The sequence below is a fragment of the Triturus cristatus genome, chromosome 4_1, assembly GCF_964204655.1.
Source record: "Triturus cristatus chromosome 4_1, aTriCri1.1, whole genome shotgun sequence".
In the NCBI taxonomy this organism is placed as follows: domain Eukaryota; kingdom Metazoa; phylum Chordata; class Amphibia; order Caudata; family Salamandridae; genus Triturus; species Triturus cristatus.
Genome location: NC_140585.1, coordinates 37,575,758 through 37,600,360, shown reverse-complemented (window position 1 = coordinate 37,600,360; position 24,603 = coordinate 37,575,758). Strand labels below are relative to the sequence as shown.

At 48.4% G+C, this 24,603-nt stretch overlaps 1 protein-coding gene across 3 annotated transcripts in view; it reads left to right on the top strand.

Moving 5' to 3' along the window:
* Positions 1 to 20,858, top strand: part of LOC146839398 (equilibrative nucleobase transporter 1-like) — a 470,932-nt gene extending 450,074 nt beyond the window's left edge. For all 3 annotated transcript variants that reach the window (XM_085651434.1, XM_085651432.1, XM_085651433.1), the window contains 2 exons: positions 7,727 to 7,850; positions 20,505 to 20,858. In XM_085651434.1, coding sequence (XP_085507560.1) covers positions 7,727 to 7,850; positions 20,505 to 20,672 — 292 coding nt within the window. In that variant the 3' untranslated portion in view covers positions 20,673 to 20,858. The remainder of the gene's footprint in view (positions 1 to 7,726; positions 7,851 to 20,504) is intronic.
* The last annotated feature ends 3,745 nt before the right edge of the window (positions 20,859 to 24,603 follow it).

The following is a 24,603-nucleotide window of genomic DNA, read 5'->3' as shown; positions in this document are numbered from 1 at the left end:
CGGAAGACAGAACGGTTCCTAGAAAACAGCGGTTCGGGAGGATCGGTGCTGGCACGTCAGCTGGGAAGGTCTCCTCGTTGTCCGTGAGTCGTGACAGGGCGTCAGCCTTGGCGTTGTTCTTGCCAGGTCGGTACTGGATGTGAAAGTCATATTCGTTAAAGAATAGGGTCCACCGCAGTTGCCGAGCGGTCAGGGCCCTGGCTGAACGAAGGAACTGGAGGTTCCTATGATCCGTATATATGGTTACGGGATGCCTCGCATCCTTGAGGTGGTGGCGCCATTCCTCGAAGGCGGCCTTTATGGCCAGCAATTCCCTGTCGGAAACCGTGTAGTTCCGCTCTGCCGGCTGTAGTTTTCTCGAGTAGAACGCCACAGGGTGCAGCAAGCCCGTGTTGGCATCTCTTTGGGACAGTATCCCACCTAGGGCGTCTTGGGAGGCATCGGCCTCTACAATGAACGGCCGTTCCGGGTTCGGGTGTAGCAAGATGGGGGCCGTGGTGAACCGAGTCTTCAGGGCTCGGAAGGCGCTTTCTGCGTCGTGGTCCCACGCAAAGCGGACCCCTTTTCGCAGAAGACGAGTGATGGGAGTGACGATCCGAGAAAACCCCTCGATGAAGCGACGATAGTAATTCGCAAACCCCAGAAATCGTTGCACCTGCTTCACCGACGCGGGGGATGGCCACTGTAGTATAGCTGCCGTCTTCTTGGTATCCATGGTAACCCCCTCAGGGGTGATGACGTGACCCAGGAATTCAACGGCCGTGGTGTGGAAAACGCTCTTTTCCAACTTGACGTATAACCCATGGTTCAGCAGTCGCTGTAACACTGAGCGCACATGTTGGATGTGTTCCTTGCGTGTGTTGGAGAATATCAGTATGTCGTCGATGTAGACGACACAGAACCGGTCGATGAAGTCCCTCAATACTTCATCAATGAAATACTGGAAAGCCGCCGGGGCGTTGCAGAGTCCGAAAGGCATGACCTGGTATTCGTACAGTCCGTACCTGGTCCGAAACGCGGTCTTCCATTCGTCACCCTTTCGGACTCTGACGAGATGGTAGGCCCCCCGAAGATCTAGCTTGGTGTATATGTTGGCGGTTTTCACTTGATCCAGTAAGTTCGTGATCAGTGGCAACGGGTATCTGTTTTTTACCGTAATGGCATTCATCGCCCTAAAGTCGATGCACGTTCTTAAATCTCCTTCCTTCTTTGCCACGAAAAAGAGAGGAGAAGACACCGGTGATCTGGAATGACGGATGAACCCATTACGTAAATATTCGTCCAGATACATACGAAGGTGTTCATTTTCTTTTTCTGTGAGCGAGTATATGCGACTACAAGGCAGCTTCGAGCCTGGAATCAGATCTATTCTGCAGTCAAAGCTGCGATGCGGAGGTAAAGTATTCGCCCCTTGTTTATCGAACACGGCGGCCAGGTCCAGGTACGCCTCAGGTACCGTCCCGTGTACGGTTAAGACAGTGTTGGTAAGGGGCAACACGTGCGCCTGTATACAAGAGGAGCTGGAGATACATGGTCGGGGGTAACAACAAGACGTACAACCCTCGGAATCTAAGTACATCACCCTGGTCGCCCAGTCAATTCGTGGGTTATGGGCCGCCAACCATGGAAGTCCCAGGATCAGGCGGAACTGCGGTGCGTCAATGGCATCAAAGGTGATTGATTCCGTATGGCTATTCTGGAACGTCATTTCAAGGAGTTCGGTTGAGAAACGGATGAGCCCTGACGTAAGATCTGTCCCATCCACGGCCTTCACGGCCTCCGGCGTCTTCTTTGGTACCACTGCCATTCCTAGGCTAGCCATATAGAGGTTGTCGATAAAATTGCCTGTGGCTCCGGAATCGATAAGGGCTGTCACCTGCCATGCCTGTCCCGTCTGTGTCTGCAGGGTAACTTCTACCCCGAAATGATGGCAACCGACGCCGTTTCCCGGGGTTGGTATCCTGACGGATGACGAACCCAGTAGCCGGACCCCACCGTTTACTGGGTTTCTTCGTTTCCCGACCAGTCTCCCCTGGAAATAGGAAGTGCAAAGGGTCTCCTCGGCCGTGGCTTTGTGGGTTTAACAGGGCACTCCTTCACGAAGTGGCCGCTTTTGCCACAATACAGACACTGGTTCTGTCGCCGTCTCTTCTCTCGTTCCTCCTTGGTCAGTGCTCCCCGAATCCCTCCGATCTGCATAGGTTCGGGTGAGTCGGAGGTAGGTACCGCCATGTCGGGGTTCTACTCCCTTTGTGGCACCACTCGGGGGTCTCCGCCCCTGTGTCGATCGGTCTTCCGTTCCTGTAACCGGAAGTTCAGTTTAACAACCAGCTCGATAAACGGTCCGATGTCCTCTGGCGGGTCCGGGATCTGGGATAGAAGGTCTTTCATGTCGTCCCGTAATCCCCTATAGAAGACCGACACCTTCTTGGACTCAGGCCACTGGGCTTCGATGATCAGTCGGTTGAATGTAGTGATATAATGTAACAAATCCGTGGTACCTTGTTTTAATCCGAGCAGCTCATTATCCGCGGCCTGTACAAATGTGTGACGGGCGAACATCCTTCGCATGGTGTCCTTGAAGGCTGGTAAGTGGTACAACACTGGGTCGTCATTCTCCACCAAAGGTATGGACCACAGGGAGGCATCACCTCCCAGATAAGAGAGGATAAAGGCGATTTTGGAGGCATCATCCGGGAAGGCGGTAGCACGGGCCATGAAGTGCAGCTGGCACTGGTGCATGAAAACGCTGTACTTCGTACTGTCACCAGAAAAACGCTCAGGGGGGGCCAGTTGCACTGTATGCGGGGCTATCACCTGGATGGAGGTGTCTTGCGTGGGAGTCGATGGAGAACCACCGGATTGAAAGGTGGCGGGTCTCAACAGGCCTTCTCGCAGCACTCTTGATGTGGGGAACTGTCCCCAAGGCCCTGTTCCGGTATCCGCAACCTGTGTCTGTAACGCGGTTATGTCCTGGCGTAGACTGCGGTTGTCCGCTTGCATAGTGGCCAAGATGGCCGCAATGTCTTGTAGCGTAATCTCAGGGTCACCCATGTCGCCCGGGCAGGAGGTAGTACTTGGGCTTCGAATTCTGTCAAGGTCCCCTCCCAAGGCTTACCTTCTGTTTGAGGGGGTGTTCCTGCAGAGACGACTAGAACCACCACCCCGTTTCCCGCCGTGCCCTAGTCGGGGTAGAGCACCGCTTAGGACAAGGGGGTACCCGGGGTAGAAGCCAGAGAGGCGTGAGTCCGGATGACGTTGGACCAAGCTGTGAGGGAAAGAAGGGAACACGGTTACGTTCCTGTACGTTCCTTCTCTACCCCCCTCCGTGTCGTGCCCACCTACTAGCCACTGGGTTACCTGGTGTTCTGATGTGAGATGCTCCTCAATGTCCGGCTTCCAATTCGCAGGTCCGGGACCACAGTGGCCGCAAAATGTCGTGTAGCTCACTAATGGTATCGACCCAAAACAAGGAAACAAAACCAGCGCTCCGGCGCAAATAATAAAGGTCCCTGGCGTACCTGTCCGGTACTCTCCTGTTTCAGGGAACGTGTGTGGCAAAAATCAAGGGAACAAAACCAGCGCTCCTGCGCAAATAATAAAGGTCCCTGGCGTACCTAACCGGTACTCTCCTGTTTCAGGGAACGTGTGTGGCAAAAATCAAGGGAACAAAACCAGCGCTCCTGCGCAAATAATAAAAGATCCCTGGCGTAAATAATAACTGCAGGATGAGTCTCCCGCTCCACTGCACACTCCCCGGTCTGCAGTGGGATAACTTAACATAGATGTAGTGAGATGGCAGAGACAGACGTCCATCTACCTTAGGTGCGCCCTCTGATAAGGCTGTACCTGGTCCTCTCGAAGTCCGCGGCAGCGTCCTTCTTCGGCGGTGTTCTGGAGCTCGGAATCGGCGTCTTCCCCTTCAGCGGTTGAGACCAGAATTCGAAGCGCTGAGCAGCCGGAGTTCCCGGCTGTTATGCGCGACCAACCGGAAGTGAGGATTTCGACCTTCCGTTGTGGTCCCGCAAACACTAGACCGCTAACCTCTCCTCCACGGAGCGGGCGGATCGCGGAATCGCGGAATCATGACACCCTCATTACCTCCCGCATTGACTACTGCAATAGCATATATGCAGGAACAAATAGGACGGTATGCCAAAAACTGCAAATGGTACAACATGCAGTGGCCAGATTAGTGTTGGGATGGAAAAGAAGGACCTCCGCTTCAACAGCTATGAGCATCTTGCATTGGCTGCCAATAAATAAAAGGGTGCTGTTTAAAATCTTGTTAATCACCTTTAGGGCATTTAACAAAACAGGACCCAAATACATTGAAAACCTGTTTCAACACTACGTCCCCGCACGATGTCTAAGATCCCAAAGTGAGAATCTTCTTACCATCCCCAAGTTCAGACTCAAAACCAAAGGAGGCAAAGCCCTGGCAGTTCTGGGGTCCAAAGCTTGGAATTCTCTGCCGCCTCCACTTCGACAAATCCCCACAGAAATCCTTTTCAGAAAGACCCTTAAAACTTGGATCTATACCTTATCTGACATAAAATGCAAAAATATGATATAACACCCTAATCATGTAACACCATAAGAATCAATTCCATCTGGTTCTTTCACACTCAGAAGCGCAAAGATGCTCCTTGGAGTGCAATCCGCGCTATACAAAACACATTTACATTACATTACATTATATTACTGGCTACTCTCCAAAGTTTGGTCCTTTTTTACAAAAGGACGTGGATATGTTACTAAGGTGAGGCCTTTGGCCTATTACTCTATATGTCTACTGAGACATTACTTTATTCATGTACCGGGGACTCCCATCCCGACGACGGGGAATGATTCAGGCATGTGAATCTATGAAAGATACCAATACTGGATAACCGCAGTTACAGGTAAGTAACGCGTTACTTATACCTGACGCAGGTATAATGTAGTGCAGTGCTTTAAAAGGTTACACATCTGCTTAGAAGCTTCACTTTCTAAATAGGGTGCAACATAGTGGATTTTTTATGCCACCGGTGCGTCACAAAAAGTGATGTAATGGCGGCACAAAAGTGTTGCAACACCTCATAAATAAGGCCCCTGTTACTTTATTCTGACCGGGTGCCGGTGCTTTACGCACTCCCTTATATGGATCATTCCCACTTTACCAAGGAATGTGGCTCTTTTAGAGTCTATTGCAGGGGTCAGAGCCATCTTGTCTGATAAGTTGAGTCTCTGGCATTCTGCCCTCATCTTTGCCCTAGAGGCCTGTTCCACAGGTGTCTCGACTCTAGCTTTGATATACCCCTCAATGGAGGACGGAGGAAACCATTCTGCTGAATGGGGGTGTTATAGTAAAGAGGGGTCAAACACGGGGTCTCTCTCAGAATCTAAAATCACTTTTTGGGACCTTTCCATTTTAGTTTCTTAGGTGTAAAAACCCCATCGTTTTCATCATATCCTAAATGTGAGCAGTGCTGGGACACAACTAAGATTGGGATGGTCCTTGGGAGGGACAGAGGTGGACAAGACAAGATTTCCACTAAGAAGTAGGCAAATGAGAGTGGCATAGTCAACCACTAGTAAGCAGTGGGCAGGCAACAAGTCCCTCTTCGTCTTGCTGTGCCCACAATATGGTTTTTGAATTAGCTGTGAGAGACAAACCAAGAGAGTGTGAGAAAGACTGAAGCAATTTAAGGAAAAGTAAGGTGGTGAGAAAAATTTAAATTGAGGAAGAAGCAAAGAACAAGGGGACAAAGAAAGGAAGGAAGACCTAACTGCCTACACGCCCCCCCTCCTCGAGCCCCCCCAGTAAGGTCTGCCTCAGCACATTAGCATTACGTTGTTTTTTGTATTATTTATTGAGTGCCCCTTTAGCATTTTGTGGAAGAAGATTTGCTTTTTGAGCAAATTCTTTTGAAATTGTGCTGTAAAATATTCAATTAAACAATTTAAAAGAAAATGTTTTTTGGAGGACAGCTCCTCCACCCAGTACCTTCCTCCTGAAAACTTCCATGGACAGTCACTCTCTTTACTCACACGGTGCCTTAGGGGTATGGTTGAAAGTGTGGGTTATTATAATGTTCTGGCTGTTCCCTTGGTACTCGACCTTCACTTCTGTTCCCCACAACCCTTGTCCCCATTTCTCCAGACCCTCCACCTGTGCAGCTATCCAGTGTGTTGAAGTTAGTACGGTTGAGTGACATAAACCCATACACAAGTATGCCAAGAATCACTCACTCCTCTCTCCTTGACCTTGTTTCCAGTTCTGGTTTTGCCACCATTGGATCATGAGTAAATAAATGAAGCTCTCCTGGTGAACTGGGTGCACAACAAAGGTGGATGCACTTGCACAGTGTGTATACTTTGTGTCAACCAGCACTAGAAGACCCAGTGCAAGGTCCCTTGCATGTTCTCTGCTAAAGAACATGTACTTTGTCTGCAGAAGCAGCCCAGGCTCAGAGAGGGTCCCATTTGGAGGGTTACCTATGTGCTTGCTTCTTTCAGATCAAGAGAAAGTAGAGGCGGCAGGCACCATGACTGATCTTGAATCTTCTGCCCTTGCTAAAGCTTTTGAACCAGGGTCAGACACAGTACATGTTATATTTGCTTTGTGTGTTTTTTGAGTTTCCTGCATATGCCTCCTACCCTAATCTCAACCTAATGCTCCTGGTAACACTTTCTGTCATGCAGACTTTCCTCCCTATCTTACTATGTCTGTTTGAACTAAGCAGATTGTTTAGAAAGAGTCACACCCACAAACGTGTGGTGTGGAGGCTTGCGGTGCCTTGGATGTGTGTGCAAGCTCACACCCATGTTTTATAATGATAATGTATAGCATGGGAATGTTGTGTGGATGTGTGACCAGATGGGGTTGTGTGTGGAGGTGTGACCAGGTGGGGTTGTGTGTGGAAGTGTAACCAGGTGGGGTTGTGTGTGGAGATGTGTCCAGGTAGTGTTGTGTGTGGAGGTGTAACCAGGTGGGGTTGTGTGTGGAGGTGTTTCCAGCTAGGGTTGTGTGTGGAGGTGTGGTCAGGTGGGGCTATGTATGGATGTGTGACCAGGTGGGGCTGTGTATGGACCTGTGACCAGGTGGGGTTGTGTGTGGTGGTGTGACCAGGTGGGGGGTGTGTGGAGGTGTGGCCAGGTAGTGTTGTGTGTGGAGGTGTGACCAGGTGGGGTTGTGTGTGGAGGTATTTCCAGGTAGTGTTGTGTGTGGAGGTGTGACCAGGTGGGGTTGTGTGTGGAGGTGTTTCCAGGTAGTGTTGTGTGTGGAGGTGTGACCAGGTGGGGTTGTGTGTGGAGGTATTTCCAGGTAGTGTTGTGTGTGGAGGTGTGACCAGGTGGGGTTGTGTGTGGAGGTGTTTCCAGGTAGTGTTGTGTGTGGAGGTGTGGCCAGGTAGTGTTGTGTGTGGAGCTGCTTTCTGCTGAGGACAGACAGAGTGAGACAGAAGTTGGTTTTGATCATGGCTCAAAATGGCAGCTGAATAAAAAACTTAAGACATGTAATGCATAAAGAATTCGGCTAATACATTTGCATTCCAAAAGAGTTGAGTGTGGAGGTGTGACCAGGTGGGGTTGTGTGTGGTGTGACCAGGTGTGGTTGTGTGTGGAGGGGTAGTGGGGTTGTGGGTGGAGGTGTGACCACATGGGGTTGTGTGTGGAGTGGGCATCCTCAGTGTGAAGTTACTGTGTTGGTGACAATGTCCATTTCATTTGATTCCTCCCTCAGATTTCCTCTCAAACACTTTGGGAAGCTCTATGGTCTTGTGTTCGCGCTGTCTGCGCTCGTATCCATCCTGCAGTACCCGTGCTTCGCTCTCGTAAAAGACGTGCTTCATGGAGATCCCTTTTATGTGAGTATTCTTGAGAGGGTGCCACAGACCCCTGAGGCTGTTTGTTATGATTGACAAGCCATCCAACACCAGAGCAGCTCCACCCAGAAAGTTACCAGAGTGGGAAAGACTTGATTAGAGGTGTTATTTCATGGAGCTCTACCAAGTGGCATCATCACGCTGGACTTTAAAGCGCCTGGGCAGATACCGAGCTCCTCTGGGAGCTTCATGTAAAGTTCATTTCCTTTCTACAGATATCTAGGAACCCAGGGCCCTCCCCTTCTGGATCCTCTTTGCCACATACAAACATGGTCCTCTCAGCACCTATGTAGTGTGACCAAATCATATTCACACGCTATGAGATGTGTGCTCTGGTCATGAGAACAATTGCAAAAACAACAATTGATGGACAGAATGCAGAACAATGTCATACATTCACCCCAGTACAGAGATCTGGGCCTAAATCCATCGTTTTTTTGCTCACCATGCCATTCCAGTTTGAACCCAGCCATATGCAAATCAGTCTTGACCCTGTGCCTCATGGGAACAGTCCAGCCCGAACTGCCAAGCCAGGTCCTCCCTGGACTGGAAACAAGCATCCTAGGACCGGTTTCGGGGTTTCACCCCTCTTCAGCCAGGATAGCTTGATTCCAGTGGCATGGAGAGCACGAGACCCACGTCTGGGCATACCCTTCCCACTCAGGGTGACAATTGCAAAAACAAAAATTTCCTTTGGTTTTTGCTTTGGTCATGAGAACAGGCATGATGGCTACATTACACCTTCTCTTGGGCCTCTGCCTGACTTTCAATGGTTCTGGCATCTCACCCTAATCCTAAAGACATTAGAACCTTCAGCCTCAGGACTTTGTTTCTTAGGACTTTCAGCCTCAGGCCCTTCAGCCTCAGGCCCTTCAGTCTCAGGCCCTTCAGTCTCAGGCCCTTCAGCCTCAGGCCCTTCAGCCTCAGGACCTTCATCCTTCGCATCTTTAGATGCAGGACCTTCAGCCTCAGAAGCTACAGCCTCAGGACCATCAGCCTCGGGACCTTCGGGACCTTCAGCCTCGGGACCGTCAGCCTTGGGACCGTCAGCCTTTTCAGCCTCGGGACCGTCATCCTTTTCAGCCTCGGGACCGTCAGCCTCGGGACCGTCCGCCTCGGGACCGTCCGCCTCGGGACCGTCCGCCTCGGGACTGTCCGCCTCGGGACCGTCCGCCTCGGGACCGTCCGCCTCGGGACTGTCCGCCTCGGGACCGTCCGCCTCGGGACCGTCCGCCTCGGGACCGTCCGCCTCGGGACCGTCCGCCTCGGGACCGTCCGCCTCGGGACCGTCCGCCTCAGGACCTTCGGGACCTTCCAACTCAGGACCTTCGGGACCGACAGACTCGGGACCTTCGGGACCGACAGACTCTGGACCTTCGGGACCGTCAGACTCGGGACCGGTAGACTCGGGTTCTTCGGGACCGTCAGCCTCGGGACCGTCAGCCTCGGGACCGTCAGCCTCGGGACCTTCAGACTGGGGACCTTCAGACTGGGGACCTCAAGACTTGGCAGTAGATGTGTCCCTGCTGTTTATTCTTCCATAAATCCCTGTTCCACTCACCACCCTGGCATGGATGGAAGCCAGCGGGCTCCAGCGGCACCTCACAATAGATCACACTCTGAGAATCCATGAGACATGCAGTCCTCGTAGGATGTTGCCCAAAATATCCGAGGTCTGGTCATCTGTGTGGGGTCAAGGTCGACAGAGGTGAATAGTGTAAGTCACAAACAGAAGAAACATTGATGTTAAAACCAGTACATCTGTCATGTGTTCGCACATTACACAGAAAGCGCTCAAGGGGACACGGCCGTCCTCGCAAATCATTACAACTCCACCTGACCTAAATCATGAATTCATGTTATTTCATCTCACTGGTGGGGGTGAAAGGGCCGGATCACTAATGGAATTAATGGCGACATTAGCTGAAAGTTAGAAGTAGATACAGAGCATGCAACTAACTCTCATATGTGCTCTCATAACATTCTCGTATATGCCAGGATGCAAGATAAGAGGGATATCGTGTAGGTGTCCAGATGCCCTTCCTTACCTTAGGAATCCTGCGTCCCTGCCGCATGTGCTTCAGTCCAGCTGAGAGGACGCGACCTGGGATGCAGGGCAGGTGAAAAGAAAGTTTGTGAATAAGGCATTTGACATCTGGTCATGGCATCTGGTCATGACATCAATGCATGAAGGGCTGATGGGAGATGAAGTCCGCTCGGGTGTTGCGCCTATGGAGGGCATGGCGATACTCAATCTGGTAACCACCTGCCATAGAAAATTCAGGACAAAGGGTCTAAATTCAGGGCAAAAGGTCACTTTTACAGACCCATCTCAGTACATTGAATAGTGATGTAAAAGTAAGTAAATACATGGCTGACCCATATACAATCAAAATAAGTTGATGTTCTTTGGTTTGTAGAATACTGTGTTGTACAAACATCCACACGTTACTGCACCTGTTTAAAGCTTAAAAAACTAGCAAACATATTGACACTAAGCTGACATAAGGGACCATTGTCTCTCAGTTATGTTCCTTTACCATGAATAGTAATACCAGAAGCAGTGCTCTGCGGATGAACGTGGACATCCAGCTCATCGCCACGTAGTAGTGATAGAGACGGAAAGGGAAGGAAATGTAGGCTGGGGGAATGTGCTGTTGGTGTGTTTCTATTCTGCTTGGTATACCAATAGATGCATTTTGGATGGCCATGGTTTAGCATAGCACAAGATGGAGGGTGGGCGCAGATTCCTCCCACAGTGGAAGTGTATTGATTGCATTCCTGTAGCGGGAAAGTGGAGACCCAGACACTGAAGTGAGGGAGGATGGAGACAGGGCCACCCTTAGAAATTAAAGGACCCGCTGATTAGATTTTCCTGAGCAGTGCCAGTTGGTGGCTGACAGGGGAGAGAGACGAGTCGGTACATTCAGTTGTTAAACGTGAGGAACTTACCGGTCAGGGCCCACGTTTTTGTCCGTCTCTGGCTACTATTGCAAGAAAGCGGAGAACAGAGAGGCGTAGAGCTTCACATTTCATTGTACTCATGTTTTAGATATGCCTGCTTGGAGCCAGGATGCTCAGTATCTGCTATCTGAGCCATCACTTTGCATAAAACGTTTTGCAGTCAAACACATAGGTTTGAAAGGGGACCACCCCAAACCGGTTCCAGGACCTAAAACAGTGTTTCCACATCCTGTGCATGGGAAATGAGAAAAAAGGTGAAAGCTAAATCACCCCACAATTTTCCTGTTCCAAATTCTATTTGAGGAATGAAGGGAATGCTCCACAGAGTACTTGAAGAGCTGCTGTGTGACCAGGACTCGTGTATCCATGAAACCAGCCTCCCAGATCTTCCCAACCAAAGCAGCCATCTAGCCATCCATCCATGGATCTACATTTTCTCCATTCATTAAAACATTCTCCATCCATCCACTTACCCACCCACCCATCCATCCCTCAATCCATCTATCCACTCATCCATCCATCATCTGTCCATCCATCCAACGCTAGACCACTTTCCTGTGAGATTTCTCAAGCGTTGAGAAACCTTCCGTTCGCGTTCAGGAAGCTGCCGCTCGAGTAGAACTTCAACTCGAGCAGCAGAAAGAAGCAGAGCTCTCTTGCACTGTGCGAGATGCCGTTCGCTCTGATTTTACAGCACAGGACAAACACCCGGCACTGCCCAGGAACCAAGTGCAGAATCACTCCACTAGTTACCATCATAGCATGTGTTTGTGTAACTACTTTTCTTGTGGTCAAAAAGGAATTAATCCAATCGGTCCTGTGGTCATGCTTTCTTTTGAGGTCATGTTATTTTTCTTTTGAGGTCACGTTAGTACCTTTTAGAAATGTATGTTCGAGGCATATGAGCTGCAGATCACAAGCTTAGGATAGTAGATCGCCATCTGGTGTTGGGCTCGGATGCTTGCAGGTTGTTGTTGTCTTCGGAAGAAGTCTTTGGTCATGAGATAGGTGACTCCTCCCTTGGACGACAGTGCGCATGGGCATCAACTCCATCGTTAGATTGTTTTTTTCCACCACTGGGTTCAGATGCAACTTTTCCGCTCCGGTTGGAAATATCAATTCCAAGCTTTTCAAAGCGCAAAACTTCACACAAAACATCGAAGCACCTTCATTCTCGACATCGATTTCATCGGCTCGATTCCGGACGTCGACGCCGGCCGCTGGGCCTATCCACGCCGTGAGGCCTACAGCTCATGGAAAGGACGCCTTTCAAAAAATGCCCCCAGTGTGGAGCAAAATTTCCGCACAGTGACCACCACAAAATCTGCAACCTGTGCCTATCACCTGAACACGACGAGTTCAGCTGTCCGGCCTGCGCATCCTTTCGATCCAAAAAGACCATTCGAGATCGAAGGGCTCGACGACACATCATGGCACAGAGAACAGCTCCGGAACCAGAGGACATCTTTGATGAAGGCCCCGACATCCCGGAAGAAGATTCCGAAGATCTACAAATAATTTCCGAAGCAGACGACTCAGACGACCCCATCACTCCTGGGCAACGTATGAGTACTACTGCCCCTGCCCCAACCCCACCAAAACCAAAGGCATTGGTCAAGACTTCGCCTACTGGCCCCAGTCGAGACCGAAAACATCCTTCAGAAGCCCCGACTCCGGGCTCGGCTCCGAAGAAACATAAGCCTTCCAGTAGCTCGGGACCGAGCAAACCGCATGTCATTGTCTAACCGGCATCCTCAGCACTGAAAACAAAAGACCACTCGGCACCGAAATCGGCTCCAACAACTTCGGCTCCGAAAACACCAAGGCCAATAGATAAACTGCCACCGAAGGTTCCCAAGCCTACAGATACACCTTCGGCTCTGAAACCGACATCGGCACCGAAACCATCATCGGTACCGAAACCAACGGCTAAGGACTCTCATATGCCTCCTAAAGTCAAACAATCCACCAATCAACCAAAACCTCGATCGGAACCGAAAAACTCGGTACCAAAGACTGTTCCAGAAGAACAAGAACGTTTTCATCCAGATCCCATCGACCCAAGGCAGAAAAAGATTTATATCATCCCCAAGACTGGACATGTCACCGCGGTGCCCTGTAAAAAACGGAAACTGGAGACACTCACCTACCCCAGTTCCTGTTAACAGGAAGGACTCTGCAACATCCCCTATGCCTCCTTCCTCTCCTATACTGCCTCCTATCCTACCCCTCTGCCTACACCACCCTTACCTATACCCTCTCCATCACATACACCACCTCCACAGGATGATAATGATGACCTAGGGGGTGGGTGTGACCCTAATGATCCGTTCACGGATCCTGACACCTCACCACTGGATGATTGGGCATTCCCTCTACCAGACATGCCTGACCCTCAGCCATATCCCTCAAAACCATTGCCTCCTGACGATCACCTGGGGTTTAGCCAATTATTAAACAGAGCGGCACTTTACCACGGCGTCACAATGCACTCAGACGCACCAGAGGAAGCCTTCCTATTAGACACTTTCGAACAATCTCAAAAGTCTGTACAAATTCTGCCCATGATTAAAGGAGTCATAAAACACGCCCCCGAAGTATTTAAAGACCCCGTTCGTCCCAGGGTTCTCAACCCAAGGATAGAAAAGAAATATAGGCCTGCCCCTGAAGATCTTAATTACATCAAAGGGCAACTCCCTTTGGATTCTTTGGTCGTTTCCAATGCTAGGAAACGCGCCGACTCCCAAACCACAGGAGATACACCACCCCCAGACAAAGAATCCAAACTGTTAGAAGCCTCTGGCAAAAGAGTAGCAGCACAAGCCGCTAATCATTGGCGTATTGCCAATACCCAAGCCCTACTAGCATGCTATGACAGGGCCCACTACGATCAATTAGAGACTCTCTTACAACATCTGCCAGACCAATATAAAACCCAGGCAAATGACCTTATCCAGGAGGGAAAACTTATTTCAAATGCAGCAATTAAATGTGCACTTGATGCCACAGACACCGCCTCCAGAGCAATTAACACAAGTGTGCTCCTTCGACGACATGCCTGGCTACGCATTTCAGGCTTTAAGCCAGAGGTACAAACTACCATACTTAGTCAGCCATTCAATCAGGAACAGCTTTTTGGGCCAGCAATAGACACTGTCCTGGAAAAAATGAAGAAGGACACAGAGACGGCTAAGTCCATGGGAGCATTATAGTTTCCCCAACCACGTGGCTACTTTCAGCGCTCCTTCTATAGAGGAGCCTCCAAAAATATGGGAGCGGACACCTCCTCTACATTCAAAACCGCTACACAAACATCCCCCAGTAGAGGATATTTTAGAGGCGGATACAGAGGAAACAACAACAAGGGGCGAGGTCGAGGTAATAACAACACTCGTACCTCCCTTGCCGCAAAACAGTGCCTTTCCTCCACTCCCCCCAGACCATTCCACTCTGGTCGGGGGAAGAATAAAACAGTTCCTACCTGTCTGGAACTCCATCACAACAGACAAGTGGGTAAAACAAATTATCCAGTATGGTTACTGCCTGGAACTCACCACTACCCCCCCCCCCACATACCACCCAAACAGCGTTCCATGTCACCAGACCATCTTCCGCTCCACAAACAAGAGGTTCTCTCATTGCTTCAAAAACACGCAATAGAACCAGTTCCCTTAGAACATCAGGGTACAGGGGTATACTCACTCTACTTCCTAGTCCCCAAAAAGGACGGGACTCTAAGACCAATACTCGACCTCAGACCCCTATATCTGTATATCAACTCAGATCATTTCCATATGATCACTCTTCAACAAGTGCTCTCACTACTGCAACAAGGCGATTTCCTTGCCACACTAGATCTCAAGGACGCCTACTTCCAAATTCCCATACATCCTGCCCACAGGAAGTATTTAAGGTTTGTGGTGGACAGACAACACTACCAGTTTACAGTCCTTCCATTCGGGGTAACAACCGCACCCAGAGTATTCACAAAATGCCTGGCAGTAGTAGCAGCACATCTCAGACGACAACACATCCATGTCTTCCCGTATCTAGACGACTGGCTAATAAAAGCCAAGTCATTCAACAAGTGTGTCCTACACACTCACCAAACTATCCAAACTTTACACAACTTGGGATTCACAATAAACTATCCCAAATCTCATCTCCAAACCTCTCATATACATCAGTATCTAGGAGCCACCATAAACACCTCCACAGCCCTAGCATATCCCAGCCCAGCCAGGATAGCCAATATACAAGCTCCTATCACAAAATTCCAAATCCAACACTCTCTTCCAGCAAGAGTGTTCATGCAACTCATAGGCACGATGTCATCATGCATCTTCATTGTGCCTTATGCAAGACTTCAAATGCGTCCCTTGCAAGAATGTCTAGCACGTCAGTGGAACCAGGCTCACGGACAACTTACAGATCTGGTGTTGCTGGACAGCCGCACACATCGCTCTCTGAAATGGTGGAACATAACAAACCTCTCCAAAGGGCGGCCGTTCCTAGAGCCTCTTCCACAAATAGTGCTGACAACAGACGCATCGCTCACAGGATGGGGAGCCCATCTCCTCGGCCACACCACTCAGGGCAAATGGACCACTCAACAGAAAGTGTTCCATATCAATTACCTGGAACTGTTAGCAGTGTTCCTAGCACTAAAATCATTCCAACTACATCTCCAGAACAAAACTGTCCTCATCCGGACAGACAACATGACAGCCATGTATTACATACAGAAACAAGGAGGCACACATTCTCTCCAGCTTTCCCAGCTCGCACAGAACATTTGGAGATGGGCCATTCCCCAGAAAATATACCTACTTGCAGAACACCTTCCAGGGGTTCACAATCAAATGGCCGATCTGTTAAGTCGACAAACTCAACAGATCCACGAATGGGAACTACATCCCCAAGTCCTACTGCCCTTTTTCCAACAATGGGGCCAACCAGACATAGATCTGTTCACCACACACGAAAACGCAAAATGCCCAACCTTCGCCGCCAGGTTCCCCCACTCGGAGTCAAAGGGCAATGCGATATGGATGAACTGGTCAGGCAGATTTGCGTACGCTTTTCCGCCTCTCCCACTCATTCTATTAGTGGTACGCAAGCTCAGGCAACAGTCTCTCAAACTGATCCTAGTAGCTCCCACATGGGCACGCCAGCCGTGGTTCCCAACACTACTGGAACTCTCGCTAGTTCCACACCAAAAACGGCATCTCTCCCCGTCCTTATTAACCCAGAACCATGGAGAAATCAGAAACCCAGATCCAGGTCAACTGAACTTAGCTATCTGGCTCCTGAAGTCCTAGAGTTCGGTTACCTCAACCTGCCACCAGACTGCATGAATATTATAAGAGAGGCCAGAAGACCTACCACTAGAGCCTGCTATGCTGCAAAATGGAAAAGATTTGCCATTTACTGCACTAACAATCATATAAACCCACTGGATGCATCCATCCAGGACATCATTTGCTACTTACTATACTTGCAAAGATGTAATTTGTCATACTCATCCATACGTCTCCACCTAGCAGCATTAGCAGCCTACTTACAAAATCGACAACACTTGTCACTCTTTAGAGTCCCTGCGATTAAAACCTTCATGGAAGGACTAAAAAGGATTATTCCTCCCAGATTACCACCCTCTCCAGTGTGGAATCTAAACATTGTTCTTACGAGGCTCACGGGACCCCCATTTGAACCTCTGCATAAATGCGAACTACAGTTCCTCACATGGAAAGTGGCTTTCCTTATCACTATCACATCCCTCAGAAGTGAGATCCAGGCTTTAACCATATAAGAACCATTCTTACAATTACACTGTAACAAAGTGGTTCTTAGAACAAATCCGAAATTCCTTCCAAAAGTCATATCTCCGTTCCACCTCACCAATCAGTAGAGTTACCAGTGTTCTTCCCAAATCCAGACTCGGTAGCTGAAAGAGCTCTTCATACCTTAGACGTTAAAAGAGCCCTTCTTTACTACATTGACAGAACCAAATCATTCCGCAAAACAAAACAATTGTTTGTTGCTTTCTCTCCACCACATAAAGGCAACCCCATTTCCAAATCTGGGATAGCTAGGTGGATAGTTAAATGTATCCAAATATGCTACCACAAGGCTAAACGCACACTAACGGTTCCCCCTAGAGCGCATTCCACACGCAAAATAGGGGCTTCCATGGCATTCTTAGGAAACATTCCCTTAGAAGATATTTGTAAGGCAGCCACATGGTCTACAACACACACCTTCACTAAACACTATTGTGTTGACGTGCAAGCAAAGCAACAAGCTTCTGTGGGTCAGGCTGTCCTTAAAACTTTATTTCAAACTGCTGCAACCGATACAAGTGACCACCGCTAGGGGAGATACTGCTATATAGTCTATCCTAAGTGTGTGATCTGCAGCTCATATGCCTCGAACGGAATATGCTACTTACCAGTATGCATCTGTTCTTGGCATGTAGAGCTGCAGAGCCACACACGCCCACCCACCTCCCCGGGACCTGTATCTGTTCCAGCATTCTCTTACTTAGACATCACACATGGACATCTCTCTCTTTTCTACAAACTCCATCATTTCCCATCATGGCGAAAAACAATCTAACGATGGTGTTGATGCCCATGCGCACTGCCCTCCAAGGGAGGAGTCACCTATCTCGTGACCAAAGACTTCTTCCGAAGACAACAACAACCTGCAAGCATCCCAGCCCAACACCAGATGGCGATCTACTATCCTAAGTGTGTGGCTCTGCAGCTCTACATGCCAAGAACAGATGCATACTGGTAAGTAGCATATTCCTTTTGATCCAAGCGATCTCCATTTGTTAATGATAGTCAGGTATTACTTTTTTTTCTGTAGGCATGGGGACAGCTGACGCTGAGACTCGAACCCTGTTCCCCAGTTCCAAAGTCAGCTGCTCTAAATATTATGCCACATCCTCTCTCCAGATATTTCTGGGCATAGGCGTCAGTGTGTTTGGCTGGCAGTGGACGAGTTTGGTAATTTATTAATCTTTCCGCTTAAAGTGAACTGCTGGCGGAAAAGCCTGCTTCTTTGGGGCTGTCCTCCTTGTCTCCGTTGTGACGCCTCCAACCTTCCCTCCCACTCTGTACGGTTTGATGAAGCCTGTGCTTCTTTCGTCTGCATTACTCCTCCTAGCGACGATCTGCCAGCTCTTAACAAACCTATATCGTATTGAGTGATCAGTCAGACTCAGACCTTATCGGTGAACCTCATCATGCCCTTCTGCAGAGTCAGACGATAAAGTGATGTCTAGGAGTGTCCATGGTAATACTCGCATAATACTTATGTTAATATGTGGTTGACTGCTAGTCGATACTCTCATCTGTGACCTCAACTTGCAAGATACCAGGTCATGCTAGAGTCGTGATGGTTTCTCAGCTGGACAGATGTTGCAGGTGCGAAAGATGGACGTAGTTTACTCTGACCGTCACATGTGTAATGTCTACAGAAATATGTATTCTGCCAAGACACTCAGTTGCCGATAATGTATATGATCTCATCATCGGTGATAGGGATGTCCACAGTATTTCCTCACTGAGTCCTGATTCACCGGAGTTACGCTCTGCATCCAACATTTTTCCCTAATGAAGAGAAATTCAGAAATAACTTTGGGATAGTCATTGAAGTCTGGTTTATCATTTCCCGTCCACATCAGTTCATCTTCTGTGTCGCCCTGTAGATGGGTAACTTTCAAATTGGAGCAGTGAGTTCCCATCTGTTGGCTCCTTGTAGGTTTCGGTAGGCAACCTCCCTTCTTGTGGGTATATGAACATGTCTAAAAAGTGTCACCCACACAAACCAATTCCTTTTTGGACAGGCTACTAGTTGCTCCCCTGCTTGTCCTACCGTTCCCTAAAAATGCATCAGTACATATGGTGTAGGGATAATGTTCCCATGTGGGGGCTTTGTGGATCGGCCTATGGTTGAGGTGTTCAGTAGTCCACATCGAAAGTGCTGTGTTCGGCAGCGTCCACCCGTGTGTGGTTGGTCGTCTATTGGATCTTGTTTCCGGGTCATTGTTACTCATACTACATACAGGCATTTGGCAGTATTGATCATCACTGTCAGCCAGTCACAACTACACCTTCAGGACATGAGGGACTACTCCTTCCCGAATGCCTCATCTTCTATAACAGTCTTGATTCATTAACAATAATAAGTCCTTGAGGCGCGTTGTTGCTCATCAAATATTCAGTCATGATTGCTCCGCGAAGGGCTGGCCTTGTCAGTAGTTTGTTAAAGGACATCGGATTGTCCTACTGTCTGTTTGTTATAGGGCACGGGTGATGTTGGAATCAAAAATACATGGTGTTGTCAAAATGTTCAGCACCATGCTGTCATCGAAGCCTAGCCCATTTGGTCAGTCATTGTTAGCAGGGATGGTTCTCATCAGATAATCTTCGTGTAGAGTAAGTCTAGGCACTAAGGAGAGTTCTAGATGTTTACCTACTGACTGACAGCTTTGTAGCGCTCAATGTGGCATATTATAGGAAACCCTCAGCTAAACTACTGTACTGAACCAATCCTCACAAAAGAGGTGAGAAGGAAAAGGAAAGGACAGTACATCTTCAAAAAACATTCAAGTAACACACGAGTAAATAGAAAAGAGGCGTCAAAGAAACGCTTGAATTCAGAAAAATAGGCCCTCCTTCACCTGTCGGGTGGCAAGCTTCATCACTGACTCCCTCCTGGCACCGTTCTGTATGATCCAGGTGGGAGCTACTACCCAAGTGTTCAATATCTCCTGAGGTATTTTGTGACTGAATGACAAAATGGGAGCTGATGATGAGCAGAGGAAGGAATATTGGGTCACTAGGCCTGTGTGCATAGAGGAAAATAGAAAGAAGTCTGTGTAAAAATTACCTATCGGCAGACTAGTGCAATTTTATTGGTCCTCCATTGGTAGATATAAAAATGTGGGGTTAATTTGACCCACATGTATACGTCCACATGTTTCATCCCCTTTTGCACCCTGACATAAGGTGTTATTGCATTCTTCAGGACATAGTTCCCTTTCTGCTGAATAAATAAAAGTAAGGTATTCAGACTTGAAAAAGAGTATTTTACAATCCACAGTGGAAAAATTCAATCCTCTTGGGATGTTGCCTCTAATATCTGAGGTCTGTTCATTTGTATGGGGTCGAGGTCGACAGAGGTTACTATGGTAAATCATAACAGGAAAAATATTGATGTTAAAACAAATATATCTCTTATTGTGTTCAAGCGTAAATTCAATGGCGCAGTTAGCACAGTGAATTCACCTAGAACCAGGATTCCCAGATTCATGTGATCTTACAAAAGATGACAACACAAGGAAACTGCAGTCCAATCTACCCCACTCTAAACGATGCCCCAAATCATTCTGTGTTAGTTTCTTCTGCTTTGATGGCCCCATATGGAAAAACTTAAGGTTTTGATCTTACTCTAAACCTCCAATGGTCCTCTTGTCCTGTAGGGGGGTGAGGGGCACCCTAGATGATGATTGTCTGTAGCCCACTTCTACCCCTACTTCACTCTATCAGCATGGGCAGGGCATAGACACACAGCGCCCGCTTGTTGGGAGTTGCTTGTTGGGAGTTGCTTGTTGGGAGTTGGGAAGTTGTCCTCATCTTTCCATCCTGTCCTTACCTGCAGGTGAACATTGGATTGATTATCTTCGTCCTTCTGGCCTTCATCCACCCGGTAAATGTGTTCCTGGAGTGCCGGTGGCGGGAGCGGGCTACGGTGGGTGCAGCCGACAATACACCTGCTGTGACGGAGGCAACAAGGACTGACCTGGAAGACAATGGTTTGGCAATCTGAGCCTCAGCTGTACTAGGAGTGCACGGCTGGCCATCAACAAACCTCTGTGCTGGGCGCTCTGAGTGTGGAGGCGGCGGTCCCAGGATCTGGGGTGCAGTCCAGATGCTGCATCTCAGATTTCAGCTTATTGGACTCTGAGCAGGTCTTAGCCCAAACTGCTGTACTGGAGCTGGTGGTCATTGCCAAATGTAGTGGTCATTTAAAGTAAAAAATTAAAATGCTTCTTTTAGTTAAAGTTTCAATTTATTTCTCAACTCTTTTTTCACTGTGTTTCTCTTTTCCAGTTTTTATTTTCTGCTTGTTTTTACTCATTGTTTCATTTTCCGTGCTCTTTATTTTTTCTTCTCTTGCTTGCTATTATTTCTTTTTAGCTACCCAGCTTCTCTTCACACCTTATTCTTTTTTTTTTTTTTTAAATATACTCCTTTTTTAGGTAGAGCCTAGCTGCAGCGCTGATGCCTGCTCGCTCTTCGAGGCATGCTGGCTTCCGATTCATTATGAGGCTTGTTAGTCCCTCCTTGTTACCGCCTTGTCGCCATTTGTTACCACCCATGACGACTGAACCTTTTACTTGGCTTGTTACATGGTCTCCGTTTTAAGTCTGTGAGCACTATTTTGTTTTGTAACCAACCAATGGGGTCAATAGCTGCTGCTTCCTGCATTTGCAGACGCCCACACAGGACAATGGCGGGCGCTTTTTTTGTACGTCATTACTTTTTGGATGAATTGCATGCTGAGCGCGGCGCCCGCTTCAGGGACACAGCGCTCAGTTTCATTTTTTTTTTTAAACTACAATGTTTAGTGCGGCGCCCGTTTCAGGGACACCGTACTTTGTTTATTTTTTTTACTTTATTGGTAAGCGCGGCGCCCGCTTCATGGACACCACGTTCTGCATTTAAATTCCGCTGGGTTTGACCCTGAGGCAGGAAGAGTCTGTCTCGTGGCTGGAGTCTGCACCGTAATAGAGGTGAGCTTTGTTTCGATTTTTTGTTGTCGTTAAGTATATTGGTGAGCACGGTGCCTGCATCACAGACACCGTGCTCAGTTTCTTTATTTAATTTTTTAACTTTAAAACTGAGTGCGGCGCCCGCTGGAAGGACACCGTGCTCAGCGTTAAAGTTAAAAAAAAGGAAACCGAGCACGGTGTCCTTGAAGCGGCACCGCACTCAGTTTTGAACGTAAACATGCATTTGCAGTGCAATAGGTCTCGCATTTACGCGAGTTAAGATATTGACATTGTAAATGACAATGCCTTTTATTTATAAAAGGCATTGTCATTTACACTTAACCTTGCGTAAATGCGAGACCTATGGCATTGCAAATGCTTGTTCGTTTTTGTTTTGTTTCCCTCTCTTTCTTTCTTCCTCTTTATGCTTTATATTATGTACATTAGTCCTTTTTAAGTCGCGGCCTACCAGACAGCGTAGCTGTCTAGTTCGCTAATGACATCTTTGGGAGATTCAGAAACTTGACCTAGGAATGAATTCTGCCCACTGCTTATCATTGGCTTTGTGGTTTGTAACTCCCATTTTCTGGCTTTCTATTTGCTGGCTTTATTTCCTTTAGGCTGTCCAGCTTGAGTTTGTCCATTCCGTTGCTCAAACCTTGTGTACTGTGTTTTTCCATGAACTCGCTTTCTGGATACAAGCCTTGTTCTTATCTTGTCACATTTGCTGAGCATCCAAAGACAGGTCAAATGTGAAGCTCTCAGGGAACATGGCATTTGCTTTTCTTTCTGTGACTTCAAAGATCAAGAATGTATGTGACCATCCTGCTGATTATCCATCAATACACGAGGGAATGACATTTGCAGTCATTATCGTTTGTATGCATTAAAACCATATTTCGGTACAAATGTAATGGTCCTTTCAATTCAAAATGCGTTGTCTGTAATGGCATTGTGCTACCACACCAAACATAATCCACACTACACCACTCCACTCTATGCCCTTCCCCTCCGTGCTACGCCACTCCATTCTACACCTCTCTGCTCACATGCCATTCCAGTCTACCAGAACGTAGGAAAGTCTTTCTCCTACCTCGCAGCCAAGGCCTGAAACGACCTCCCTCTCCACCTCTGACAAACAGCTACACTGCTCCAGTTCAGGAAGGACCTCAAGACCCGGCTCTTTGGATGACCCGAGCACTCAATGAAGCCGCCCCTCTACCCCGGCACCCTGAGACCCTTGCGGGTGAGTAGCTGTGCTTCACCAACCCCTGATTTATTGAATCTATGCCCGCTAGTCCAAATCCCTTCCCCCACTCCACTCTAATGTATTCCACTCCACTCCAATGTACACCAATCTACCCCACTCCACTCTATTTCGCTACAGTCTAGCCCAATCTACTTCACTCCAACCTGCCCAGTCCACTCCACCGAATCTACCCCACCCCTCTTCAATCTCCCCCACTCCAATATATCCCACTTCAATCTACCGCACTGCAATCTACTCCACTCTAACCCAGTCTTCCATACCCCACTCAAATTTACTCCAATCCACTCCACTACTATCCAATCTACCCCACCCCAGCCTACCCCACTCAACTCCAATTTACTCCTTTTCGCTCCACTTTACCCCACTGCACTCAATCTAAGCTCTAATTCACCCCACTCCAAACTACCCTACTCCAATCATCCCTCTGTAGTCTACCACACCAGACACCAATCTACCGCCTTCAACTCAAATCTACCCGCTCCAATCCACTCCAAACTACCCCACTCCAATCCACTCTACCCAAGTCCACTCTATTCCACTCCTCTGTACCTCAGTCCAATTTACCCCACTCAATTCCAATTTAACCCACTCCACTCCAAACTCAACTGTAGTCTATCCAACTCCTACCCACTCTAATCTACCTGACTTCACTCCAATCTACCACAATCTGCCCCACTCCAAGTTTATCCCAATTCACCCCACTACGATCCAATCTACCCCAGCCTACCCCACTCAACTTCAATCTACTCCTCGTCACTCCACTCTACCTCATTGCAATCAATCTAAACCAGTCTACCCCACCACACTCCACTCTGATCTACCCTACTCCACTCTGCCACATTCCACTCTACCCAAATGTACCCCACTCCACTTTACTCCCGTCTACTCCACTACAATCTACCACACTCCACCCCAATCTAACCCACTCCACCTCAGTCCACCCCACTCCAAACGATCGCACCCTACCCCAATCTACCCCTCCTCAATCTACTCCTTAATCTACTCCTCCTCAATTTACTCCTCCCCAATCTACCCATATCTACTTCACTCCACTCCAATCTACTCCACTCCACTCTAATCTACCTAACTCTACCCCACTCCACCCCACCCCATTGCAATCTAATCAACTCCACTCTATCCCACCCCACTTCACTCTAATTCACCCCACTCCAAACTACCCTACTCCAATCATCCCTCTGTAATCTACCCCACTCCAATTTCTCCATTCCAATCTACCCTACTTCACTCCACCCTAATCTACCCCACTCCACTCCTCCCCAGTCTATCTCACTCCACTCCATTCTCAACTCCACTCCAAGTTATCCAACTTCACTCTACCCCACTCCACCCTCTCCAATCCACCCAAGACCCCCCTCCAATCTACCCCACTCTGCCCACTCCACTCTAATTTACTCCACTCCTATTATCCCATTCCTCTCCATTCTGCCCCACTCCTATCTACCCCGCACCAGTCTACCCCACTCCACTGTAATCTACCAACATTCTCCACTCCAATTCAATCTACCCCACTCCAATCTAAACCATTCCAATCTATCTCCATCTACTCTATTCCAATCTACTCCACTACAATCTACCCCACTCTATACCAATCTACCACACTCCACAACTCTATAGTCTTCCCTACCACACTCCAAACTACCCCACTCCATTTTATCGTACTGTAATCCACCCAATCTACCACACTCCAATATACA